We start from the raw sequence: 22,698 nt of genomic DNA on the forward strand, positions 1-22,698 counted from the left end.
ATCGGTACAATTTACTTCAGCGGCATTCTGCTGCAACGACAGGGACTTCCTGTGAATTGTGAGAGCCAGGGGTAATAGGGCGCTTGTCGGGTCCAGTCTCCTTGTTGTGGTGATCATAACCAAGGAACTTATATATCAAAGGCCTTCAATCTTGGAGTATATTACCCGACGTTTGTCGATCGAACGTGGAAAGAAAGACAACGACCCCCCTTCAACTTCATTCCTGTTACTTCTTGATACGGACTTAGCACGTCATTAAAACAAGAAGCAATTTATATTTCATTTGGACGACGCAGGACACTCGCCACATCCGTTCATTGAGCCCAATCTATCCTTGAACCAGGTCGCTTCATCTTCTTTTCTACACGGCAGCGCTGTTGAATACCAACTCGTCAAGTAGTAAAATCTCTGGAAGGTATACGCGTTCGGCTTGTCCAGAACATTTAAAACCTTTCATTTATATTCCCGGGACTGGTCCATACATCAATCAACCTTATTTAGCAGATCTTGATTAAGACCCTTAAGATTAATCTATCCACCGATCAATAGCTACAGGAACAAGCTTTGTACACTCTTCCGACTTCTCCAACATCATCATCCAGCAAGCAGGACTAGATCATAAACTAGACTTAACAATTACTTGCCTTCGATAGGCCTTATGTTCTTTTCTGGTCAGTGATCAGCCATTGTCTATAGCGGCCTTTACACTCGTTCATTCCACGGCTACTTACCACTGCGACAACACAACACACATATTCCTTTCTCGAATCAAGGGCTCTTGAAGAATCCAAAAAGCAACTTCCAGACCATCTTCAACGGTCAAATTACAGATACTCTCAATGCTTGTTACACGGCAATGCGAAACAGGACGGAACACTTGGTCCTCTAATAAACTTGGGTCTGCTAACTTCGCGTCTCCACGGATGGCGAACTTTGAAGCTTTACCGCAGCAGCCGGATTGGCGAGAACAGTACTCTTCGTATCAACTCTCTGGAGACAATGGCATGGTCCACCAAAACTACGAGCACTCTGCAGGCTCCAACACAAACACCAGTCAACAGCAACCCGCTACTAGACCAACTTTAGAGCATCGACACACACTTGGCCCAATAAGACCGGAAGGTCCGCCAACTCCTACCATAGAACGACCAGACTCCGCACCGGGAGATTGCGGCCAGCCTTCTGTCAACAGAGCTAGGGATGAATCTATGGTTTCGACAGAATCAGCACCTCTTTCACTTGGGCCGATCGCACCGAATTCAACATCATCTGCGTCAAGCGCACCACAACAAGGAGCAGGAGCACTCATGAGCGAAGACGCGTCAGCTCTCTTGAGTCCTAAGGAAGAAGACGATGATGATATTGATGACGACGACGATATGTTAGATACTGAAGATGGAACTTCATCAACGCCACAGACGGCGGCAGAACGTAGAGCTGAACGCAGGAAGATGAAACGATTTCGGTATGTTTATTTTGGTTTACGTATGCATTTGTGACATGAAGAACTAACTAGTACAGTCTCACTCATCAACAAACTCGATTTCTGATGAGTGAATTCGCGAAACAGGCTCACCCAGATGCTGCTCATCGCGAGCGTTTGTCACGAGAAATTCCAGGCCTTAGTCCAAGACAAGTGCAGGTATGGTTTCAGAACCGGTATGCAAAATTCAACCCAGTCTGAGCGAAGAATATGGACTAACGGAAGCAGACGTGCAAAGATCAAGAGACTTACTGCGGATGACCGAGAGCGAATGATGAAGATGAGAGCGGTACCAGATGATTTCGACAACGTACAGGCTTTACATTCTCCTTACGGAGCTGTACACGGTATTGGAACACCAATGCAATCGCCTGTCGATTTTGTGCCAAATTACGCGGATCATATGATACGACCTTTGATGGTAGACACGATGCGCAGACATGAACAAGATGACCACATGTCGCCGGCAGGCATGAGCCCTGGATATGGACATGTTGGATATACTCCGGGAAGTTCCATTGGAACACCTGATGTCCTCTCGCCATTGTCCATTAATTCGTCTGATCGATACTTCTCCAGTCATCTTTCGAGCCCGATGAGCTCAGGGCCAAGGAGCTCAAATCCATTTGATCGACCACCTCCGGGTTATCAAGCTGTTTCCCATTCCCAGCAAAGACATCACGGCGGCCGACCATTACAACCATTACAGCTTCGAGAGACAATGTCAAGATCGCGATCAGAGTCACTTCAGTCGCCATTGAGATCCAGTATGTCTTGGAAAGGCGAAACTTTAGATTACGCCAATTATCCAACTGGACAACCAAGTCCTCAATCGACTGGACGTCAACAATCAATGTACCAGCCCGAGCAGAATAACGCGGTCAATGCGCACCAATTTGAGTCAAACTCTTACCCAAGTTCGTTCCATCCTTGCCAAAAAAACTAGATGAAAGACTAACCATGTTGATAGGTTCCAACATCCAAAACTCACCACAACACATGAGCTATTCACCATCGCATCCTCCATCATCTTTGCAACAATCCTCACCAGCTGCCATGTCCCGCTTGCGAGCTTCCACTGGCGGTGCTTTCCCCCAAGGTCTTGATCTACGCAATCAATATCGACCTCTCCCCCACCAAGGTCCATCACACTTGCCTCCTACTTCCCGCCCATTCGCGCCCTCATACTCAGCAGGTTTTGCCAGCGCACCTTTGACGGCGCCAATGGAATTCTCCCTTCCTCGAACACCAAGCGACGCAAACCATCCACAATTAAGTGCGCCAATGGCACCGCCGCAAGATTTCGCAAATGCGTACAACGCATCAAGAGCTCCACAAAGTGAGCGAGAATTCAGCTCCCAAGGTCAAGAACAGCAGCATGCTCAAAGCCATGCGCAGCCTGAACATCAACCACAAAGAAATAACAGCGACGGTTCGTCCTATCTTCGACCTAACGAATTCCAAGCAAAAGATAATCGCAAAAGAAGCTTTACCATGCCTGGAACTTATGCCCCTTCTCATATGTCTTAAAGAAATTTGTCTGGCGCTCATTTTCAATCTTCGATATTTGTGTGCATACAAAAGTTTTTGCTTTCGGAAATCACGATTCGTTTACAGGCATTGCAGTTTGAAAAAAGAGCAGAGCATAGAATTCATCCTTCTCTCACAAGAAGATAAGAAACCACCTCACTCCGCCTTACTCATGACACCACCCATATCTCTCAACCATCTCCAATTCCAACCTCAGACCAACCTTCAAATTCATTGCAGCTTTCTTGCTATATACGTATGGATCATTCAGATACTCGTACATACATATATTTAAATATACTTTCTATACATACTTCTTACACTTTTGAAGTTTCTCCCAACGCTGGGACGGACAGGAATCCGACATCATTTCTACCTTTCGACATTCGACTTACAGCTTTTACCTTTACCCCTTCTTCTTTGTATTTTCTAGGAGATACTATCCGGCATTGTTTTTATATCAAATTTTTTCTTCCCCATTCAACCATTCATCTGGCCATCTTTCTTCAGGAGTGTTTTCGTAGGGTTAGGAATTTGGGTTTGGGGATAACTACAAAGCAAAGTCTTTTTTCTTCTTTTCTTTTTGAGATATTCGCTTCTTATCTGTGTATAAATGGTATGCAATCTTTTGTTTGGAGCTTCTTAGGGGTTAGCTGGATCTTGGATTTGAACTTCTTGTTATGTTTCTTGTTGCTTTTCTTCTTATCTTTTTTTTTTTACCCAAGGGGGTTGGTTTGATATTAGGGATTTTCACTGAGTGAGGGAAAGAACTGAGAATTGGTTCGGTTTGGTGCTTGGAGCTGGATAAGGGATCGAGAGGGGATGGGCGGTTGGAAAGCTTCCGAGGGAAAGGAAAAGGATAAGCCGAAGAGCGGAAAAATCACTTGTAGATATCTGAATCGTGGAGTGGCAATATCATTGTGTGGAAGTTGAATAACTTTGTCTTTTCTTGTCTGCTGTGAGATGTGATGTGTGATCTCCAATATGATGTGATAAAATGTGACTTGATCCGAAGATTTTACTCTAAAAGTCTATTGAGGCATGCTATATACAATATGCAATTTCCAGTCCATTCCCCGACTCTACGCATGAAATTTCCCAGCTAATTCCTAGGCTCTACAAGTATGGGCTACAGGCTCCAAGCCCTGAAGCAGATATGCAACAAATGGATTAAAGTAGATTGTCGGCTGAGGATTGGCTAGAGGACTTTGTTGTTTGAGTGAATATGGCATTGGCGTCGGGGGGGGAGGGTGAATATAAGCGAAAATTCGATTTGGGGGCATGAGTCTTGTTTTAAGACAGGACGAATATAATTATACAGCCAAAAATCAACATTCACGCACGTAGACTCCTTATTCCAATCAATGCCAAGATAACTTATTCATGCACAATCTCAATTGGAAATTGAACAACGGCATGCTCAGTGTCTAAGTTCAAGCTAGTGCTGGAAATAATAGAACAAGGTAAGGGATTGAAGGACTTAATTTCAGTTGAGAGAGGGAATATGGTGGCGAGGTGCAGAATGCGAGATGTGAAGGATGGTGATAGTTGGTTTGGAATAGTATAGAAATCAGATGAATTATTATGATATATTTTACGTCCATTTGAATTGAAAGTTTCACTACCATTCAAAATACTGCGAGAAACCTAACCAAGTATGAGCATGACGTGTTAAGTAAAACAGACCTTTGATGTGGGTGAGTGAAGAGGCACAAGATCCCATCATATTAGCCTCACCATCCACTGTAGAAGTAGTGACGATGAGAATTAGGATACTCAAAATTTTGTTCACTTGATAATAAAGCTCCAAGTCCATGGTACGTCAGGTAGTTTATACCTAGTCGTTAACATCGTTTCTCAATCAATAATCATAAAAACTATCATCAAAAAATCAGTACACTATCCATCCATGAAACGTAGAGTAAAAAGAAAAACTCACCCCTTTCCACTTTTCTTGCCCAACCATCCCGCATCTACCATTTTCCCCAGTAGTACACTAGGTCTATACTTGCTATCTCCTGTCTCCTCGTATAATACTTTCATAATTGCTAAGCAGGTATCAATACCAATGAAGTCCGCCAATTGCAATGGCCCCATGGGAACATTGGTTCCGTTCTTCATTATCGCATCGATATCATCTCTTTTACCAACACCAGTCTCCAAGCAAATTATGGCTTCATTGATATAAGGCATCAAAATCCGGTTTGCCAAAAATCCTGGGGAATCTGCTGAAGTAGATGGGATTTTGCCCATTCGTTTGCAGAATTCAATGGCTGCATCCAATGTATCTTGACTTGTCTGTAATCCAGTGATAATCTCAACACCCTTTTGAATGGGGACTGGATTCATAAAATGTGTTGAAACTACCCGAGAGGAAGCGCTGGTGTCTTTAGGATCTTTAGTAGTTGATGCGGCAATTCGTGTAATGGATATGGAAGATGTGTTCGTAGCCAAGATGGCATGAGGAGGGCAGATTTGGGCTAGGGAACTGAAGATTGAGAATTTCAAAGAGGGAATCTCAGGCACGGCTTCAATTACAAAGTCTGCCGAGGAAAGATCATCCATCTTTGTGGTTGGGATGAGAAGGGAGCGGATACTGTCAGATTGTTCTTGAGTTATGCGCTGCTTGGTTACATCTTTGGCCAGGAGTTTATCTGAATTCAGATAAGAATTAGTTGAATGCTCTTAAAATGAACCCGTAAAGAAAAGTGTGCGAAGAAGGAAAGAGAAATTTAGAAAGCATACCAGCAAATGCGAGACCCTTATCAAGAGAAGCTTGATTTGTGTCGACGAGAGTGACTGGAACACCAGCTCTCTGTGCTGCTACTAATGCTATTCCCAGTCCCTGTATATTATGAGAAATTGTTTATTAAAAAGTACAGCAAAGGTTAATGTACCATCTGGCCAGCGCCGATAACACCAAGGCTTTTGACCTCTTGTGCCGAAAGCATTCGGCTGGAACTGAATGATCTTGCATGTTTTGAACTCTGCAAAATTCCTCTTCTGACAATTGGAGATATCATATTGGGCGACGGTCTTAGAAACAATCTTAGAAAGAGAAAACAATCGAAAATCGTGGTGTTGTATTGACAAATGACAATGAAGCTTGAAAGTAGAGAGAGAAGGTTATCATCGGTTGTTTCCCCAGGATTTATTAAGGTTACCGAGGCGGGCCGGCAAAGTTCCGCTGTTGCATGTGGCTTTGACAAGGGTACGCGTCGCGATCGCGAATTTTGAGAGGAGCGTGTACAGTGGTTTTTGAGTTAGACTGATCAAAGTCAATATAGCACAATAAATTATTATGCTTTGATATTCATGATAACCACCATTTACTACACAGCCAAACATGGAGTTCTCGGGTGGTAAAAGGGATGTTGTAGATCCCGAAGTCAGAGCTTATGTGAATAGTTTGGTTACAGCTGTAAGTTATATCAATTTTATTGTCTGAACAGATCCAAGAATTAAAACTAATTCTGATTATTAATAGTTGGGAGGAAGCGGAGCAGATGAAGAGGGACGGTATGTTCTAGGAGACGATGCATTAGCATGTTTACGAGATCTCAAAAAATGGTTAAAGCTCTATGACGAGAAAGCGAATCGATTAGACGTCGCAAGATGTCTCGCAGAATCCAATTTAGTAGGAGGAGATCTTCTACAAATCCTCGCAGCATGGCCCGAGAATGCTACGGACGATCGATTGAAGTCGAAGATAGCGCTGGCATGTATGGAATTGTTGGTACCATTAACTTGGCCATTGGAGAAGAACAAGGAAATGACAGTCAATCACCACCGACATGTCCCATATTTAGAGATTGCACAAGTGGGATATAAGAGGTCGATACTTGGGTTTGATGGAGCAAGAATATTACATACTGCGGTCAGATGCGCACTGCCTGCCATGGCAGTGGATATTGGAGATCGAAGCACAAGAGATGAGGGTATTATCAAATTGATTTTATACTTTCTACGGAATATCGCTATGATTGCACCTCCACCGAATGGACAATATGAAGGCGATGAAACGGAAATCTCACGATCTGCGACAATTGATGCTTTCGACTACCAAGACATATTTCATCTTCTTTTGATGGTGTCTTCAACAATGGGGGCGGAATTCAATACCCAGGATGTCGTGGTCATGGACGTTATCTTCCATTTAGTTAAAGGAGTGGATCTTGAGAAGTTATTCTTCAGCGAGAAGGCCATGGATAATAGCAAAACAGATGAACTGGTTAGATTACGGAAGAAAGAACAAGCAATGCTTCGAAGTTATCAAACAAATGCTCCCACAAGGCATAATCGATTCGGAACTATGGCTTGGATGCAGCGGGATGATGCGAAAATGACGACAATCTCTGGCCAGGCCGCGTTAAGAACAGGAAGAGGAGGACTTGACAAGATGGATAGCACTAAGAAGTTTAAACCACCTAGGAGAGCAGTCAAGGGAGAAAGTGGACCGCTAGCTTTTGATAATCCAGTTCCTCTCAATGCATCAGCGACAAAAAATCTACGGGCATTTGTTGAGGAATTTCTCGATTCTGGATTTAACCCCCTTTTCACACACCTTCGAAAAGCCATTGACAGAGAAGCTGAAAGAGTTCTTGAATATCACCATCGCCAATTCTTCTACTTGATTTCGTGGTTTCTTGAGGCGGAAAGAGTGAGGAGAAAAAACAAGAAGCCTTCCAAAGGTAAAGGCCCAGAAGACGTGGATAGTTTTGCCCTGGTTGCAAGTGTGCTCAATCAAGAGATGTTCATCACACTCAATAGGGCAATGGATCTCAATTTCGAGAACAAAAACTGGTATGACTTAAGTGCTGCCATGAAATGCTTCACACAAATTCTTCTCACCGTTCAAGAAATGGCAGATTCGCCTCTAGAGGCCGATCAAGAAATTGCGGAGAATATTCTGGCACGTATATTCTACGAAGATACAACTCACGAGCGAGTGGCTATGATAACCAGAACATATAAAGACCAGGGATTTGGTTATCTTGATTCTTGTACAGAGCTTACACATAATTATATGCGTATTCTGGAACAGTACTCAAAGCAAAATGTTGATATGCAAGTAAGATCTAGGAGACGCACGCGGAGAAAGAAGAAGGCTGCGAAGGATGCAGGAGAAGACATAGGCGATGACAATATAGTCGATGAATCTGATGGTGAAGATGAGGCACGAGCACAGAAAGAATCCTCAGAGCGCAAGTTCGATTACAAACGCTTTGCTGCTAGATTTTTGTCTCAAGGATGTATCGATACATTTGTCTCTTTCACAAAGTACTATCTGGATCTCAAACCAGCGCAATTGAAGCGAGCCCATAGATTTTTCTATCGGGTGGCCTTCAAGCAGGATATGAGTGTTATGCTGTTTAGGGTGGATATAATTCATTTGTTCTATACGATGATCAAAGGTCCAGGAGGCTTAGATCCTCAATCCCCTTCGTACAAAGAATGGGATGAAATGGTAAAGCAACTCTTGAAGAAATGCACGAGAAAAATACAAGAACGTCCAGAGCTTGTGGTGGAAATGCTCTTTTCTAAAACCAATGGCACTGCGCATTTCTTGGAGTATGGCTATGAAAAACAGACGATATCTACAAAACCTAAAGCAGCAGCCGAGTTAGAAGTCAAGGGTGGATTAGAGTGGGAGGATCAAATTGGTATCGCTGTTGGCGCTTTACTTGATAGAAACGAAGCTGATCATATCGAATGGGTGAAGTCGCAATTATCATCTGCAGAGGATGAAAGGAGAAGTTGGGAAGCGGCCAATCAGGCTTTGCAATCCGTTGAGAAAGATCCACTTGTGGAGAACGAAGAGACACCTGCCACGGAGGTCGAACTTCCAAAGGCGCCTTCTATCCGTATGTATCATGATAAAATCATTCGCTTGTCCGTATCACTAACGCAGATAAAGTTCTCAAACCAGACAACGACAATCGAAAAACGGTCCTGTTCAAGAATGGCTATTTGCGTCTATTGATAAAGCTTGTCGGTCTCACAATCATTGGAGCTGCCGACGACCCCGATACCTCCTGGTATTTCCCATCGGCAAAGTCAGCAGATCAGATTAAAGAAGCCCTAGATTTAATCAAGAAATTTGAGTTTGCCCCTCCAACCTTTGACGACGGTAAAGGAGCGCTTGATCAAATAAGAAGAGTATCTGCTGGTATGAATAGAAAACGCTCTGCATTCGATGATGATTCAGATGATGGCATTGATAATGATGAAGAAGAGGAGGAACTGGTTTTCGAGCCCGGTGGACCTACAGCAATGAAAAAATCTGATGCTTTGAAAGCTCTAAAGAAAAATCGAAGAAGACGCAGAAAGGATGGAAGTGAAGAACTCGAAACTCGTGGGCTCACAGATGAGCAAATTGAAGCTCGCGCAGCAGCTAGAAGAGCGAGAGAGTTAGAGAAGAACCGCAAAATTAAGAGTGAACTATATGTCCATGATAGTGACGATGACGAAGAAAATGACCGAATTTTCTTTGAAGCAGAGGAGAGGCTCAGGCAGCAGAATAAGATCACTATCATGAAGGAGTTGTTGGGGGTCGGTCAGCAAAGGGAAAATGGAAAGAAGAGGATTGCAGATGCGTTGGATGGGGAGGAGGATGGAGATAGCGATGAAGATATGGTTATGACATCGAACAAAAAGAGGGCAAGCAGTGCAATTTCGCTGGATAGTGATGAAGGGGTTGTTGTAGGTGCAGATGATCTAGAATCCGAGGAGGAAGAAGCAGAGATTATGGATACCCCGATCTCGAGTCCACGTAGATCAGCACAACCAAAAAGGCGCAAAGTGTTGAGCGATGACGATGATGATGAGCCTTTGGCGAAAGATGCAATGGAGATAGATGATGAGGATGAAGAAAACATTGTACCAGTGGCGAATCCAAGGAGACCGAGGGTTAGAGCTGGCTTTATTATGGATAGTAGTGACGATGAATGATAGGGATTAGCTGTATGATTTGTTTTGCGTGGATGTCTGATACCATGGCGTTGAAAATTTGGGTACAGCATTGGGAATCATGATTTGAGAGTAGAAACTTTAGTATTATGAATTACTGTAATGAATGGCCATCTTCAGAATGGCGTCTCTGATAGTTGTGAGGAATGTGTGCCTGGCTATCGTTCTTACTCTTGTAGTCGGAGATGTGCTCATATAATATTAAAAGTTCTAGTTAAGTGGGCGAGTGCTCAATCATTAAGACTTATTCGCTTGTTCAAGTGCCAAACTTACGCAATTTTCGATTCACCGATTTATTCAATGTCGATATGAATTGAAGTGAGAGGATTTGGATAGAAAATTCCCGGAACATTCAACTCAACTTCTCTTGACTATCTAGCGTAGACGAGCCGTTTAAGAAGCCGCGGTAGCATACATGAATTCGGTGCCATGATTTTGGAGTTGAAGACTGAAGTTCGTCGGAGATCGCAGTGTCTTCCGTTTCTTCCTCAAGTTGATAGCCATCAATGCTAATTGAATTTCTAAATGTGCATACAGATCCACCAAGATTATGTCTTTGATGGTTACGGACGACTCGAAGTAGAGGCTCAATGTTTTATCTGAAGCTAAATATCGAGCAGTACAAATATAGGCCTATTCGGAGTCTCGAAACAAACGGGAATTCTAGGGAAAAAACGTTGACTCAATGCATCTGCTGATATTCAGGCCGATATCAACATCGAAGCGAAAAACATTGGTCAGGATCTTTGACTGACGGCGTGAAAATGACGTTAAAGATTTCTGGGGAGTCTAGGTGGATGTTTCATTGGAAGCTAGGTAGCTACTGTAGCACGGACCATTTGCTCGTTTGCCTAATATATCTTCCCATCCGTCATCTAGACCTATTCCTTACATTTTATATTTGTTTGGCGCTTTAATTTGCACCCAAAAGTCTACCCGCTATTCTTAGCATAAGACATCTTCTATACCAAGCTTCTGTCTGATACCATTTCACTTGATTAATATGGCAGGCACCAACACACAGTCGCTTCAACGGCAACAGCGACAGCGACAGCGACAGCAGATCATGATCCAAGCTCGGCGGCAACAGATGCAAATGATGGCTGCTCAGAAACAGCAAAAGGAACAACAGAAGAATGCTATGAAAGCGAATATAAATAGCAACAGCAGCGACAGTAGTAGCATACACTTCCAATCACAATCTCAAACTATGGGTACAGCGCATGATGACATCCCATTTCAACCCGCCGATATGATCTTCACTAACATAGGAATTACAAATTCCAAGTCTGATATTGTGAATGCTTATGAGGCCGCGTGTAGAAATGGTTCTCTTTCTACAGTTCAATCCATCATAAGAGCTGAGAGCCGCACCCCTTATTTTCTTAACCATGGTCTCAACCTCGCTCTACGGAATGGGAATGGTGAAGTTGTTAGATATCTACTGTCATCTGGAGCGCCAATTGCCCGAGTAACGCCAGCTCAAATACTATCAGCACCTTCTTCCCAACGAACTCCGCTCTTTGAGCTACTTTTCGAGTTTAGCTGGACGCCTAACACTCCAGGCTTTTATGGACAGGTTCTGCTTCCTGAATTAGTTACCAACATTTCTCTTCTCCGTTGGTTTCTCTCCCACGGAGCAAATCCAAACCTCGGTGCTCAACGTCTTCATCACGCTCGATTTGGAGATCCCGAAATAAATTCATGCGCTACCCTGGAATCTTCAGCCGCAAAAGCAGATGTAAAAACTGTACGCCTACTCCTAGAACACGGAGCCAAGATTGAAAATGGATATCCTTTACACTATGCTGCTGGCTCATGCCCTCCGGGAACAAACCCACATGTGGCTCTCGTGACCCCAAGTACAGAATTCGATATTGGTCGAATTCCAGTCATGGAGCTATTGGTTTCACGTGGGGCCGATGTAAATCAGAAGGAAGAGTCAAGATATATGGTACCCGGCTATCCGATTGTGTATGCGGTTATGGCAGGAGCAGTGGAGAGAGTTCGTTGGCTTCTGGATCGTGGCGCGAATCCGGAGTTGAGAGGTTCGTATGGGAGTGCGGTGAGCTATGTGGAGGTGATGGGAAGTGAGGAGATGAGATGTGTTGTCGCGGAGGGTTTAAGGGCAGGAAAGTGGTTGAAGGATGAAAAAGAGGTGGGCTCTTCTCAACGATCATGGGTAAATTAATGGTGATCGATCGAAGAGTATTTGCTCATGTATACCGATCACGATTAGGGGGAGATCCACACTTATGTTTAATTGAGAAAGAAATGCTGTGAATGTAAAGTGTTGATTCTTCTTCTCAATGGCGATGTCGTTGATTATGTGGTAGAAGCACCTTCTTACTTTTGAGTCAAGATTTCTAATAGTTCGGACTCTAGTTCATCAATCGAGAGCTTAGAGATAGTCAAATTCTTTGAAATATTGATATGATTACATATGTCAAAGAAATTCTGAACGTTGATTTGATTTGATTTGAAACAATGTCCCATTTTTACTTGATAGACTCCAAGCACGTGAAAGTCCTGAATCATACAATGCATAACGAGCTCATTTCCATTATAGCTAATGGCTAGCTAAGTCATATATAATAGCTAAATGTTCAGGGAATATACCTTGAATATGATCCTCATACAAGGCTCTTAGATGTCCCTTTCAAAGATACATTTATTACCACCACACACCTTCAGGCCCTTCCTTACCTCAATCTGACTCTTCACATTACACCCTTCTCGCCTTGTATTACGCATCACCTCCTGAATTTCCATCAAAACCAAAGCCTCATCGTATTACGCCAAGCACTCCCATGACGATCAACAGCTTACCTTACCTCGTGCTTCCTTCCTTCCATCCATCATCATATGAATTTCGAAATCTACAATACGAAAAAAGTATACACCTTTCACTTCACAGGATTCCGTCCATGCTATTGCGGTAAATCTTGAAACGCGGTATCATTTCTGCAGTAATAATAAGGCTGAGAATCTCTCGCGATGAGCCACTGCCGAGGAGGCGTAAACACACTTCCACCACGAAAACAGGAATCGCGTAAGCTGAGTATCTTGGAGAATCCTCTTTGTGTAAGTTTTAAGTTTTTTAAGCATACAATTAAGCTGGGGAAGGAAGGTAACGTGCGCAGTGCATATATTGTGTGTTGTGAATTGTACTCGATTTTGTTAACGTGATGGGCTGGCTGTTGTGTCACAGCTGAGTGTATGGTGTTAATTTGAGTGAGCATTCCTTTAGGAGCATTTCATGAGAGGTTTTATATGTCGAGAGTAACACAACGGGTAGGTTTGGGATATATAAGAATTGTGTTCTCCAGATGTGAGGTTTATTGCTAAAACGGTCATTTGCTTCATTCCTGTTGCTTTAATACAATCTTCATCTGATCTCATACATTTTCTTCTTCACTTTCTATAAACTTATATCGTCATTGTGACCATGCAGTTCAAAGTATTTGTTCCCGTAGCAGCTCTACTATCTCTACAGCTCTCCTCTGTTCTAGCTGCCCCAGTAGCAGAAGCAGAGACCGTGGAAGTCTCCTTCGAACTCGAAAAACGTATCGGCACCGACGCTGGAGATGGAACAAAAGCCAAGCCATACATTTTCAATATTGATTGTGCTGGTGTCGAAGAAGTATGCGAGGCTCAATGTGCTGCAATTCTCTGCTTCAAATCGCCTTCATTGCTGTGAGCTCGCTTGCCATATTGTTATCGTTAACATACAGATTGCTAACAGAAACTAGTCAATATGGAGGACCAGGATCTAATACGGCACAGAGAACAGCAAGTGGTGCCGGCTCGGACCCTTTCAGACCTCCCATAGCAACATTGGTTGGGGGCTCAAAAATTGATTTATCCGCGTTGAAACAATCCACTTGGACTAGTCCAGAAGATACCACCAATGCATCCGCAAAAGAGGGTGGAATAGGTTGTCTCATTGCACCTGTCGATCCAGGCCATAACACAAGTTAGTTTCCTTTTCCTCCTGTTATGGTAACAAAACTAACATATGTATCAGAGGAGGGATCTCGAGTCGTAAGCTAACCCAATTTCCATTATTGTACTATGAAGCTCTACATGAAGCTCTATTTTCTACATCAAAAACATACCCCACTGCACTCGAAGACTGTCTCCTCATGTGATAACTAACCCTCATTTGATAGTCCGGACAAATCAGTCACTACAAAGCCAAGAAAGACGAGTACTTCAAGAAGAAATACCACAACGCCGGGTAAGACAAGCCATCTAGTTTTTGCCTCGCCAACTAACACAAATTTGCAGTAAATACTGTACAGCATTAGATGCTGGAAAAGCAGCAGACACAGTTTGCAAAAATGCACCTTCAACCGATCCAGTCAACTTCATGTATCGAAGAACATCCAAAAAGATTGGAAACTCACTCCTCTGGCAACACCTTAAGTATGGAACTGACACATGGGCTGTCAACTTCCCCGGATATTCTTGAATGTTCGTATAAATATTATGATTTGACGGGTGACCAAATTGTTATGCCTTGCAAATAAATTGAGAAGTTGGGGATTTATGTTTTGAAAAGGATTGGACTTGATTTTCTTTCATGCTTGCGCTATTTGGGTAGACATTTTGTGATTTTTGCTTGGGTTGCTTTATTGCATTGGTGGAATGGCGAGGAATATGGTATGCGGACACATAGATTTATCAGAACAGAATGATGAACTCACATTCTTTCCAAATCTTGGATCTTACTATTCGATGTTCTAGGCCTGTCACGAGGTATTTGTTCTAGTCCTTCACCTTCATGGCAAATCGACGTACGAGGCCTGTGATTGCAATCGAGCAGGTTTGGTATGACTGGTATATCAATCTGATACCAAATTATACTTCTCGTGGAAATGATTTGCTCAAGGGGAACCGGGGCCTCATTCCGACCCGTACATAAACAACATCCAATCGAAAATGCTAGGGTAGGTAAACCTAAAATATACGATCTGACTCCTGAAGATTTTCTGTCTTGATTATAAGGATTATAGAAAGTGACAATGCAGTGACGTTCTAGACTTCTTGATTCGGAATGAAGGGTGACATCTCAAGGAAGGAAATTCGCAGGGAGCTGCTTTATACCAAAGTTCGAACCGATGTCAGTCGTTTCAAGAAGTCCAATCATCAATCTCGTACAGCTGCAATGTGAGCCTTTGCATCTGAACAAGATTTAGTGCATCAACCGAGAGATCTTCTTGACTACGGGTAAATAGTTTGAAAGTGTCGACTGTAGAGATAAATGTCTTTTCTACCCTCAGACAACTAACCTAGGCTCAGCTAGGGTGGTGGCAGAATCAATGCGGCGAGGCAAATACTAGCGCACCAATATTCCGAAGTTTATGCGAAACGGACACTGACATGCAGCTAGTTGTCTGTTCATTTATATGCTACTAACAATATCCATATAGCTAGGACGGCGTAAAACATCAGACGACGCCAATAATTCCTTCGCTGTGCCTCTTGGTTGCTTGCGGAATCCCTTAGATAAATGTTTCTTGCTTACGGTACATAGATACCTCTTATGTCATAGCAATATGCAACCACTTCAGTCTGCCCTGCAATTCTCTTGGCCATTCCTTAGTAGTTGGCAGGAAAATCTTGCAAGAAAGACGATACAATAGCGAGAACAACCAGCAATTGTCACTCACACAAAAGGTCATCTATAAGAGCCCGAGTATGTTCTAGAGGCCTAGTCCTACAAATTATATCTAGCATCATTCGAGATTGAGCTCAAATCCAGAAGATTCCCTCTACCCACGGTATCGTGGTTAAATGCCAGCTGGAACTGGAGCATCTTTGGAGCCTAATAATGGAAGTTCTCAGCACCATGTCTTGGATTTAGACGTCAAAAGTAAGATGCATCGTCTCAGTCAGAGTGAATCCTGCATGTGTTACGTAAGCACAGCCTCTGAGCCTCTGACGTTCTTTATTGTCCTGCCTCAATCCTCTATCAGCCTTACCTGGGTAATTTCTATACAAAATCCCCAAGTTTGTCCTATACTCTACAACTAAGATTCGAAAGTAATCCTTAAAGACTAAATCTCTTGTGGCTTCAACGTGACCCGCATTTCCAGTCAAGAAATATCTTGAGACCCGTCAGCTCACTCCGAATCCGAAGATATGGGTACATTTCTGGTTTTTTGCACGGCTCAAATACCAAACGAGGTAAGTCAAGCAGTCTGGTTGTTAATCGAACATACATTGAAACTTCCTCCCCAGACACTTTCAGTCTTCGTAACGCAATCTACCCAGGCCAAAAGCGCACCCGAAAGCCCATGGATCCTTCAAAGATCTCCGGATGAAGATGTCCACGGACCGGAACTTACTCTTCCTCTATCAAGTTCATCATTCACTACTGGTTTTCAAAACGCATCTCCTGAGGCGTTACAAAAGTTCATGATGGAAAATGTCGTCGACCGTCACGACTTTCCCAACTTCGAGGGTGGAATTGAATGGAATCAATTTGTAGTTCTGGATTCCCAAAGTGCAGAGGACAAAAGTACTTGCTTGGTTTATCATTGCATGAGACGCATGCCGGAAGGTTCGGCGGAAGATGAATGGGATGAAAAGAAGCTCGTTAGTGAATGGAAGGTCTGGCGCGTCAAGTTTCTCGTGGCATGGTGGCTGATTAGTGGACTGTGTATGAATGATCAAGCTCTCTTCCAGGTTCTCGAAGATGAGAGGGATACATATACCGACAAAGACGGAGTGTTGCAGATGCCATATTTGGAGAATGATGAGTATGAGTATCCGGATTTGGAGGATCGTGTCCCATGGGGACCAACTCCTTAGACAGAGTATTTCGGCTGTACCTATCTAGTTCCAGTGAACATACCCTTCACTGAAAATACAAATATGAATCACAAGACTGGCTAATGGCTGTTCTCGTCTGTCGACCATCATGCGTGATATCAGTCTAGCAATGTTTCGCCGCATGCTAGTATTACCCTCCTTGTTCACAAACTAGTTATACCACAATCATCAAATCACGCCATAGTTGGTTCTTATTCTATGCATTCAAATACCTCATCATCACGCCCGCCTCCGAGCAAGAAGAGATTAGTATTGGGTGCTCCAATGACGATTTGATGGACCGTTGCAAAACCATGACAATTTCGAATCGGATATCTCCATGAAATGCAACTCTTAGTAATTTTCCGAAGAGCATTGACCGTTTATTCAATAGACTTACATTTACTATACTAGCATACAATTGCAACTGATTTCCGCGGAGAATTTTGGTACCTTACTTTCGGTATTCTCTCTTCTTGTATGATACAATAATCCAAGTATAGACTCACGGCATCCATTATCGACTATGTGTTGGCTGTGTGTATAGACGATTCATTTGAACCAGCACGAACCCCCTAATAGAGTCAATTTTCCTCAAAGCTGCTCCACAACACTAACCTGTCTCCAGAGTGCCGGTATGTCCTAAGGTACCTTGACACTAGTTGCCTATAGTTCAGAACCCTCACTTGGGCTATTCCCTCTACCCCTCTTCTGGTTTCTTGTATCGGAATCTGTCCGCGTTTGGTCTTCCTCGTGAAATTGTCGTGAGAATCGTAAACTCCGTTCTAACTACTCAAGACCATTCGGCGACCTAGGTGGATATCGAGGACAAAAGAAATCTACATGAACATTATGTATTGCCTGATACGATATTAAATGGTCCGATTTTTGCCATTACTGCTTCATCGAATTTCAAAGGGTCAGCACTAAAAAGCCTCGAGCGTATACAGACTCTGAATTGCAATACATCATCATCGAAGGCCGAATGATTTGGGACGAAAAAGAAATGGTACAAGCAGAAGTCAAGGGTTCACGGATCGGAAAATCGAGAAAAAATCTCTCGATGCACGCTGATTCCTGATTTTTCCCGTGAGTAAAAAGAAATAGAGGGAACTAGAGGGGTAAGAGGTTAGCGACAATGTCCTTTGGCGGTCTGACCACAAGCTTGGAGACGATCCGTCTGATAATATGTGGGAATAGACGAAGTACAGAAAAAACAAAAACTAAAGTAATCTTTCAATGGACCCTGCGAAAGAAAACTGCTAAGCAGATAAGATAACGCTGGATGGTTAGGACGATAGTGGCGCGAGGATCCGGTGGAGTGGAGTTTGGGAAGCAGCTTTTCCAAGTGCTAGATGAGGAAACATGCCGAATTTGTTGTGGAAGAAGAAATATATCTGCAGACTAGACAGGTCTAGCTCGAGAAGTAGACGAGAAACGGTCAAGATCCTAGACGGTAGAGACATAACTGGGGATTTAGCAGATGTGATCAAAATTTCGTAGATAACGCATGCGCAGTTTTTTTGCTTCTTTGTTTTTGACAGTATCTCCACCGGTGCAGGTGCAACTGCACGGGCCTCAAGATCGTCGAGGGAAGGTGGCTTCACAATTGTGCTGCAAACAAAGCAAGCACTGTCAAAATTGAGATGCCGAAGATTAAGCATTCCTAAACCTGATTTGCGAGTAATTCCCGTCATGCCATGACTGGTGCTCGATCCAACTTATCGTATGTAAGTAATATCCTCATCTTTGCATCTTTGCATCTTTGCATCTTTGCATCTTTGTGTCACGGGGCCTTCAGAATCGCTGTCAATCTGCAACATATCTTGGTGTTTTACAAACCCCAAAAGAAAGTGTTGGACGCCCTGTTGTGTTTCGGATATAAGATACTGTTGATCATATCTGACGATTCCAGACTGTTGGGAATCTGGGGACCAGAGATCGAAGTAGAAAAGCTTGCGAAGACCCCTTTCATTTCCTTTCCTTTTTCGGCGTTAAATCGGTGGTCACATCGAGCCCTATGCAGCAACGATCCTTGAGGGTGCATCACACTCGGCACTTGACGCTTTAGTTGCTTTTTACTTGCAGTGTATAGCGTTGCGAGTCATCAACTCTCGGCAGAGTCTATTCCTGATCCATCATTTGATGAATTCTTCATCTTCATCTTCAAGACTTCCGGTTTTGGGGTGAAGGGCAATTGGGTATAACATTGTTGCCGGTACTACAGCATGTAACGTTAGACGAATGCGATCTTATTCCAGCCGTCCAGAACCATGCCCCATTCATACCTCTGAAGCTAATCCCCGCACTTTGGCAGCGCCCAATAACCTTATCCGGGGAATCTATCGATACAACACCGTACGCGATCTTCATTCGTCTGCTAATGCCCAATGAGAGAAGGTAGTCCGTGCGTTATGCCCGCTTTCTCAGGGACTCTTTCCCTCATATTGAAAGGGATCTTACATCGTCCACATCCCGAGAATTTCATCAAATCACCTCCCTTAAACGCTACCTGGATTAGCTCCATGCTTGAACTTTCTATCAAGTAGTCGCCGTTCTTCAAAGCAAGATACGGACATCTGTGCTCAAAGTCTAGAGGACAACAGGAGATCCTGAATGATATCCTCAATATGAGAATAAGACAACAACCTATTGGATAATCGGAGATCTGCTAATGCCATTGAGTGTTGATAGATCAAAATTCGAGGGTTCGTGACACGAACATGGGGTTTCCACAATAAATCTGGTGGCTTGCAGTAGTTGAGAAGCATATGTTATTGAAATCTGTGTGTGAAAGATACTTTCCATCCCGTCCCCCTACAGGTTTAGTATATCAAGGTGGAGTTCCCTTGCGTTAGGCACGGATCTTTCCCTTGATACTTTTTTGGAGCCGCAGTAGTGAGCTGCTAGCATTGTTACTTTCTTATTCGACCGTTTCCCTACGACTATATACTTCAACTAATGTACTTCCATCTTGCCTTCATGTCGACCACATACATTTCAAGATGCAACTTCCCTCTCCTGAGATCCTCGCCTCTTGGCCAGTCCCGAATTATGATAACCCTACAACGCGAGGGAATGGAGTTTTAATTGTCACTTCAATATTATTTCCTCTAGTTCTATCCATGATATTCATCAGGCTCTACACGCGACTTGTAATGTCAAAGAGTTTTGGATTAGATGACTGGCTCATAATTGCAGCAATGGTGCCATCGACAACATTTGCTATCCTCGCTATCCTCGCAGAGAGAAAATTCCACTTCAATCGACATATATGGGATGTTCCATTCAATCGGGTTACCTTTGGTCTACAATACATTATAGTTACACAAATCGTTTTCACACTTGGCCAAACTCTCACAAAATGTTCTATGTTGGCATTGTATTACCGAATTTTATCAAGCGGGCGAAGGTTCAAGATGATGACCATCGCGGCTTCCATTATAATCGCTGTTCAAGGCCTTATATTCATCCTCGTTACTATTTTTCAATGCCGGTTAGTGGACTCACATGTTGATAGCTGACTGGGGTCACATGAATATCATTGACTGACTCAAAAACTAGACCACCCTCTCATTACTGGCTTATAACGTTCGCCTCTCAGCCAGAATGCATCAATGAAACTCTTCATGTCACGGTTGCTGGAACCATAAATACTGTGACTGACTGTATCGTCGTTTTATTCCCAATCCCGAAAATGCTACAATTGCAGATCTCTCATCGTCAACGGCTCATCATTATTTTTCTCTTCGGCGCCGGATTTCTCGTCTGTGTAGCTGGAGCTGTGAGAACATACTACACTTACGTAGAGTTGGTTTCATCGGATATGACATGGGACACTTATTATGTTTGGATAAGTAGCACCGTTGAGCTTTATGTTGGTATAGTAAGTATCTCCATTTTATCTTCACATCGCAGGAAACACAGTGAACAGTTCTAACAGAATCTCAGATTGGGGCGTCCGTTCCTGCCACAAAACCTTTCTTCACACGTTACATACCTTTTATCCTTCCCCACTCTTTACATTCCAGCCGAAGCGACCGTTACGCTATCTCCTCAGCGGATAAGGGACCATTTTCAGGATCCACAACAGTCGCTACTCCAAGAGCCTCTCGTACCTTACAAAAACTCTCAAATGACGATCTTGAACTAGGCGATGTTCGAGAGTGGGAAATCAGGACAACAAGATGCTCAAGGAATCTGGATGCAATTGAAGAGATTGGAAGTGATGCCAGCATTTCGAGTTTCACGAGAATGGCAGCTGAGGGAGAAAGGAGAAAGAGTAGTGATGAGTGTAGAAGCGACGAAATCGGGATAGGAAAGAGAGATAGTGATACGAGACCAAGAAGTGAGGATACCTTTCGCTACACGACGAATTCCAAAGATGAAGCAATCGATGAAGGGGATTTGGGTATGGCCGCTCATTACAAACCGCGATACTCTGTGTGAAGAACAACCCACTTAGTGGAAAAGGAAAGGAGTTTTTGAAAAATTATATATATATCTAAGGAGTCAAAGGGGCGTCGAGGGAACGGCTGGTTGATGAAAATACCCATCTCTCTGGGAGATTGAGCAATGAAATTCGATATCCGCAATAATATCAGTATATGGTAAGTTTTGGGCTGGGAATAATATTCTACAATGTAAATTTCTTAAACATCCTCCGGAGATACTTTGTGATTTCCACTTTTCCAGTCGCCGACCTTCATCTAAGCTAATGTGCGTTTCTACCCATTTCAACTCTCCTGCAGCTATGCATCACGGACTTCCCCTTACTATATCTAACGCCTCATACTAGTTCCTGCTACTACCAAACTGCCGTCGGCGCTTGCCATGACTTTTCGTCTGATGAATGATGTAATGATTATAGTTCCCGTCTAAGGTTTTGTTGCAGATCGTACGAGATCTGATCTAGTGGCTGCTTATGAGATCTCAGGGTTTAATGATTCAAATTGATTACCTATACTACATTAGTATGTTACCAAGTTGGTGGAAATGCCGGACTTGTTGCTCTTACATCGATATTTATCCCGCGAATCTATAGTGTTAGTAGTACCTTTTCTCAAACTTAATTTTGTCTCCATGATTCGCTTAATCAATAAACTTTCCACTACCTGCTCCTCCATTATCGACCTCCTCATTCATACATGCATCTAGACTTCGTTTTTGGTCATTCACTCTTCTATAATCAAATTTCTCTCACACATCTCCTTTCCACCGGCATTAATTACTCTCATACCGAAAATTAGCTTCGAATCCCATGCAGTAAGCTGCGTGTAGGCGTTATCCCACATTCCTCTCGTCCGTCCACCCAAAATTTAAGACGGGATCTCATCCGCAAATTATGTCCACTTGTGTAAATAGATTGGTAATATAAATTGAATCAAGTGATATAGATAGAGAAAGTGTCTAGGATGTTATACCTCCTGTAATTGTCGGGGTAAAGAGATATAACAGCGGAGTGAACACCTACATGACTTCCGAGTCTGTTTTAGCCGAGAAATGGACTTCCAGTTAATTTCAGCAGTCAGCGGATTGAGTAGCTCACATTCAGTGCTGATATTCGGTCCCGAGGATTTGAATATCATCATTTGCTGTGAGTTATGATAGTGTAAAGAAATACCTTTAACCCCTTTTGTAACTCCGCGAAATCACTAAACTTTCGCTGAATTCCATGTTCAATATGCCCTCTCCGTGTCACAATCCCACGAAATCTATTCTCTACATTCATTAGTAATTCCAAATTATTATGTATCACATCCTTCCAACTATAACCGAAAGCAAAACCATCTCCTTATCCATCACCAACCCCCTCATCGCCCCTCCCCACATCCACACCCTCTCTTCTCCACCACTTATCCTCGCCCAAGAAGTCTTACTCCATTCCCACCCACCGA

At 43.2% G+C, this 22,698-nt stretch overlaps 7 protein-coding genes across 7 annotated transcripts; 6 read left to right on the forward strand and 1 right to left on the reverse strand.

Moving 5' to 3' along the window:
• Positions 1 to 839: 839 nt before the first annotated feature.
• Positions 840 to 3,013, forward strand: Bfra_006531 (putative homeobox domain-containing protein; the record flags this gene model as incomplete). The annotated part of the gene is made up of 4 exons (XM_037336901.1): positions 840 to 1,465; positions 1,522 to 1,659; positions 1,712 to 2,400; positions 2,454 to 3,013. The coding sequence occupies 4 exons, from the start codon at positions 840 to 842 to the stop codon at positions 3,011 to 3,013; spliced, it is 2,013 nt and encodes a 670-aa protein (XP_037198267.1).
• A 1,935-nt stretch (positions 3,014 to 4,948) lies between these two features.
• Positions 4,949 to 6,036, reverse strand: Bfra_006532 (putative 3-hydroxybutyryl- dehydrogenase protein; the record flags this gene model as incomplete). Its single annotated transcript, XM_037336902.1, has 3 exons — positions 4,949 to 5,667; positions 5,759 to 5,858; positions 5,911 to 6,036. 3 exons carry the CDS (start codon positions 6,034 to 6,036, stop codon positions 4,949 to 4,951), a joined length of 945 nt encoding a protein of 314 aa, XP_037198268.1.
• A 323-nt stretch (positions 6,037 to 6,359) lies between these two features.
• Bfra_006533 (putative topoisomerase 1-associated factor 1 protein) lies at positions 6,360 to 9,964 on the forward strand (the record flags this gene model as incomplete). Its single annotated transcript, XM_037336903.1, has 3 exons — positions 6,360 to 6,434; positions 6,501 to 8,877; positions 8,925 to 9,964. The coding sequence occupies 3 exons, from the start codon at positions 6,360 to 6,362 to the stop codon at positions 9,962 to 9,964; spliced, it is 3,492 nt and encodes a 1,163-aa protein (XP_037198269.1).
• Positions 9,965 to 10,985: 1,021 nt separating this feature from the next.
• On the forward strand, positions 10,986 to 12,173 carry Bfra_006534 (putative ankyrin repeat protein; the record flags this gene model as incomplete). The annotated part of the gene is made up of 1 exon (XM_037336904.1): positions 10,986 to 12,173. The coding sequence occupies one exon, from the start codon at positions 10,986 to 10,988 to the stop codon at positions 12,171 to 12,173; it is 1,188 nt and encodes a 395-aa protein (XP_037198270.1).
• A 1,257-nt stretch (positions 12,174 to 13,430) lies between these two features.
• On the forward strand, positions 13,431 to 14,456 carry Bfra_006535 (uncharacterized protein; the record flags this gene model as incomplete). Its single annotated transcript, XM_037336905.1, has 5 exons — positions 13,431 to 13,678; positions 13,735 to 13,958; positions 14,010 to 14,026; positions 14,155 to 14,222; positions 14,273 to 14,456. The coding sequence occupies 5 exons, from the start codon at positions 13,431 to 13,433 to the stop codon at positions 14,454 to 14,456; spliced, it is 741 nt and encodes a 246-aa protein (XP_037198271.1).
• A 1,673-nt stretch (positions 14,457 to 16,129) lies between these two features.
• Bfra_006536 (uncharacterized protein) lies at positions 16,130 to 16,801 on the forward strand (the record flags this gene model as incomplete). The annotated part of the gene is made up of 2 exons (XM_037336906.1): positions 16,130 to 16,174; positions 16,229 to 16,801. The coding sequence occupies 2 exons, from the start codon at positions 16,130 to 16,132 to the stop codon at positions 16,799 to 16,801; spliced, it is 618 nt and encodes a 205-aa protein (XP_037198272.1).
• Positions 16,802 to 19,806: 3,005 nt separating this feature from the next.
• Positions 19,807 to 21,250, forward strand: Bfra_006537 (putative integral membrane protein; the record flags this gene model as incomplete). Its single annotated transcript, XM_037336907.1, has 3 exons — positions 19,807 to 20,297; positions 20,366 to 20,687; positions 20,753 to 21,250. The coding sequence occupies 3 exons, from the start codon at positions 19,807 to 19,809 to the stop codon at positions 21,248 to 21,250; spliced, it is 1,311 nt and encodes a 436-aa protein (XP_037198273.1).
• Between the last annotated feature and the right edge of the window lie 1,448 nt (positions 21,251 to 22,698).

This window comes from Botrytis fragariae (genome assembly GCF_013461495.1).
Source record: "Botrytis fragariae strain BVB16 chromosome Unknown tig00000000, whole genome shotgun sequence".
Lineage (NCBI taxonomy): Eukaryota > Fungi > Ascomycota > Leotiomycetes > Helotiales > Sclerotiniaceae > Botrytis > Botrytis fragariae.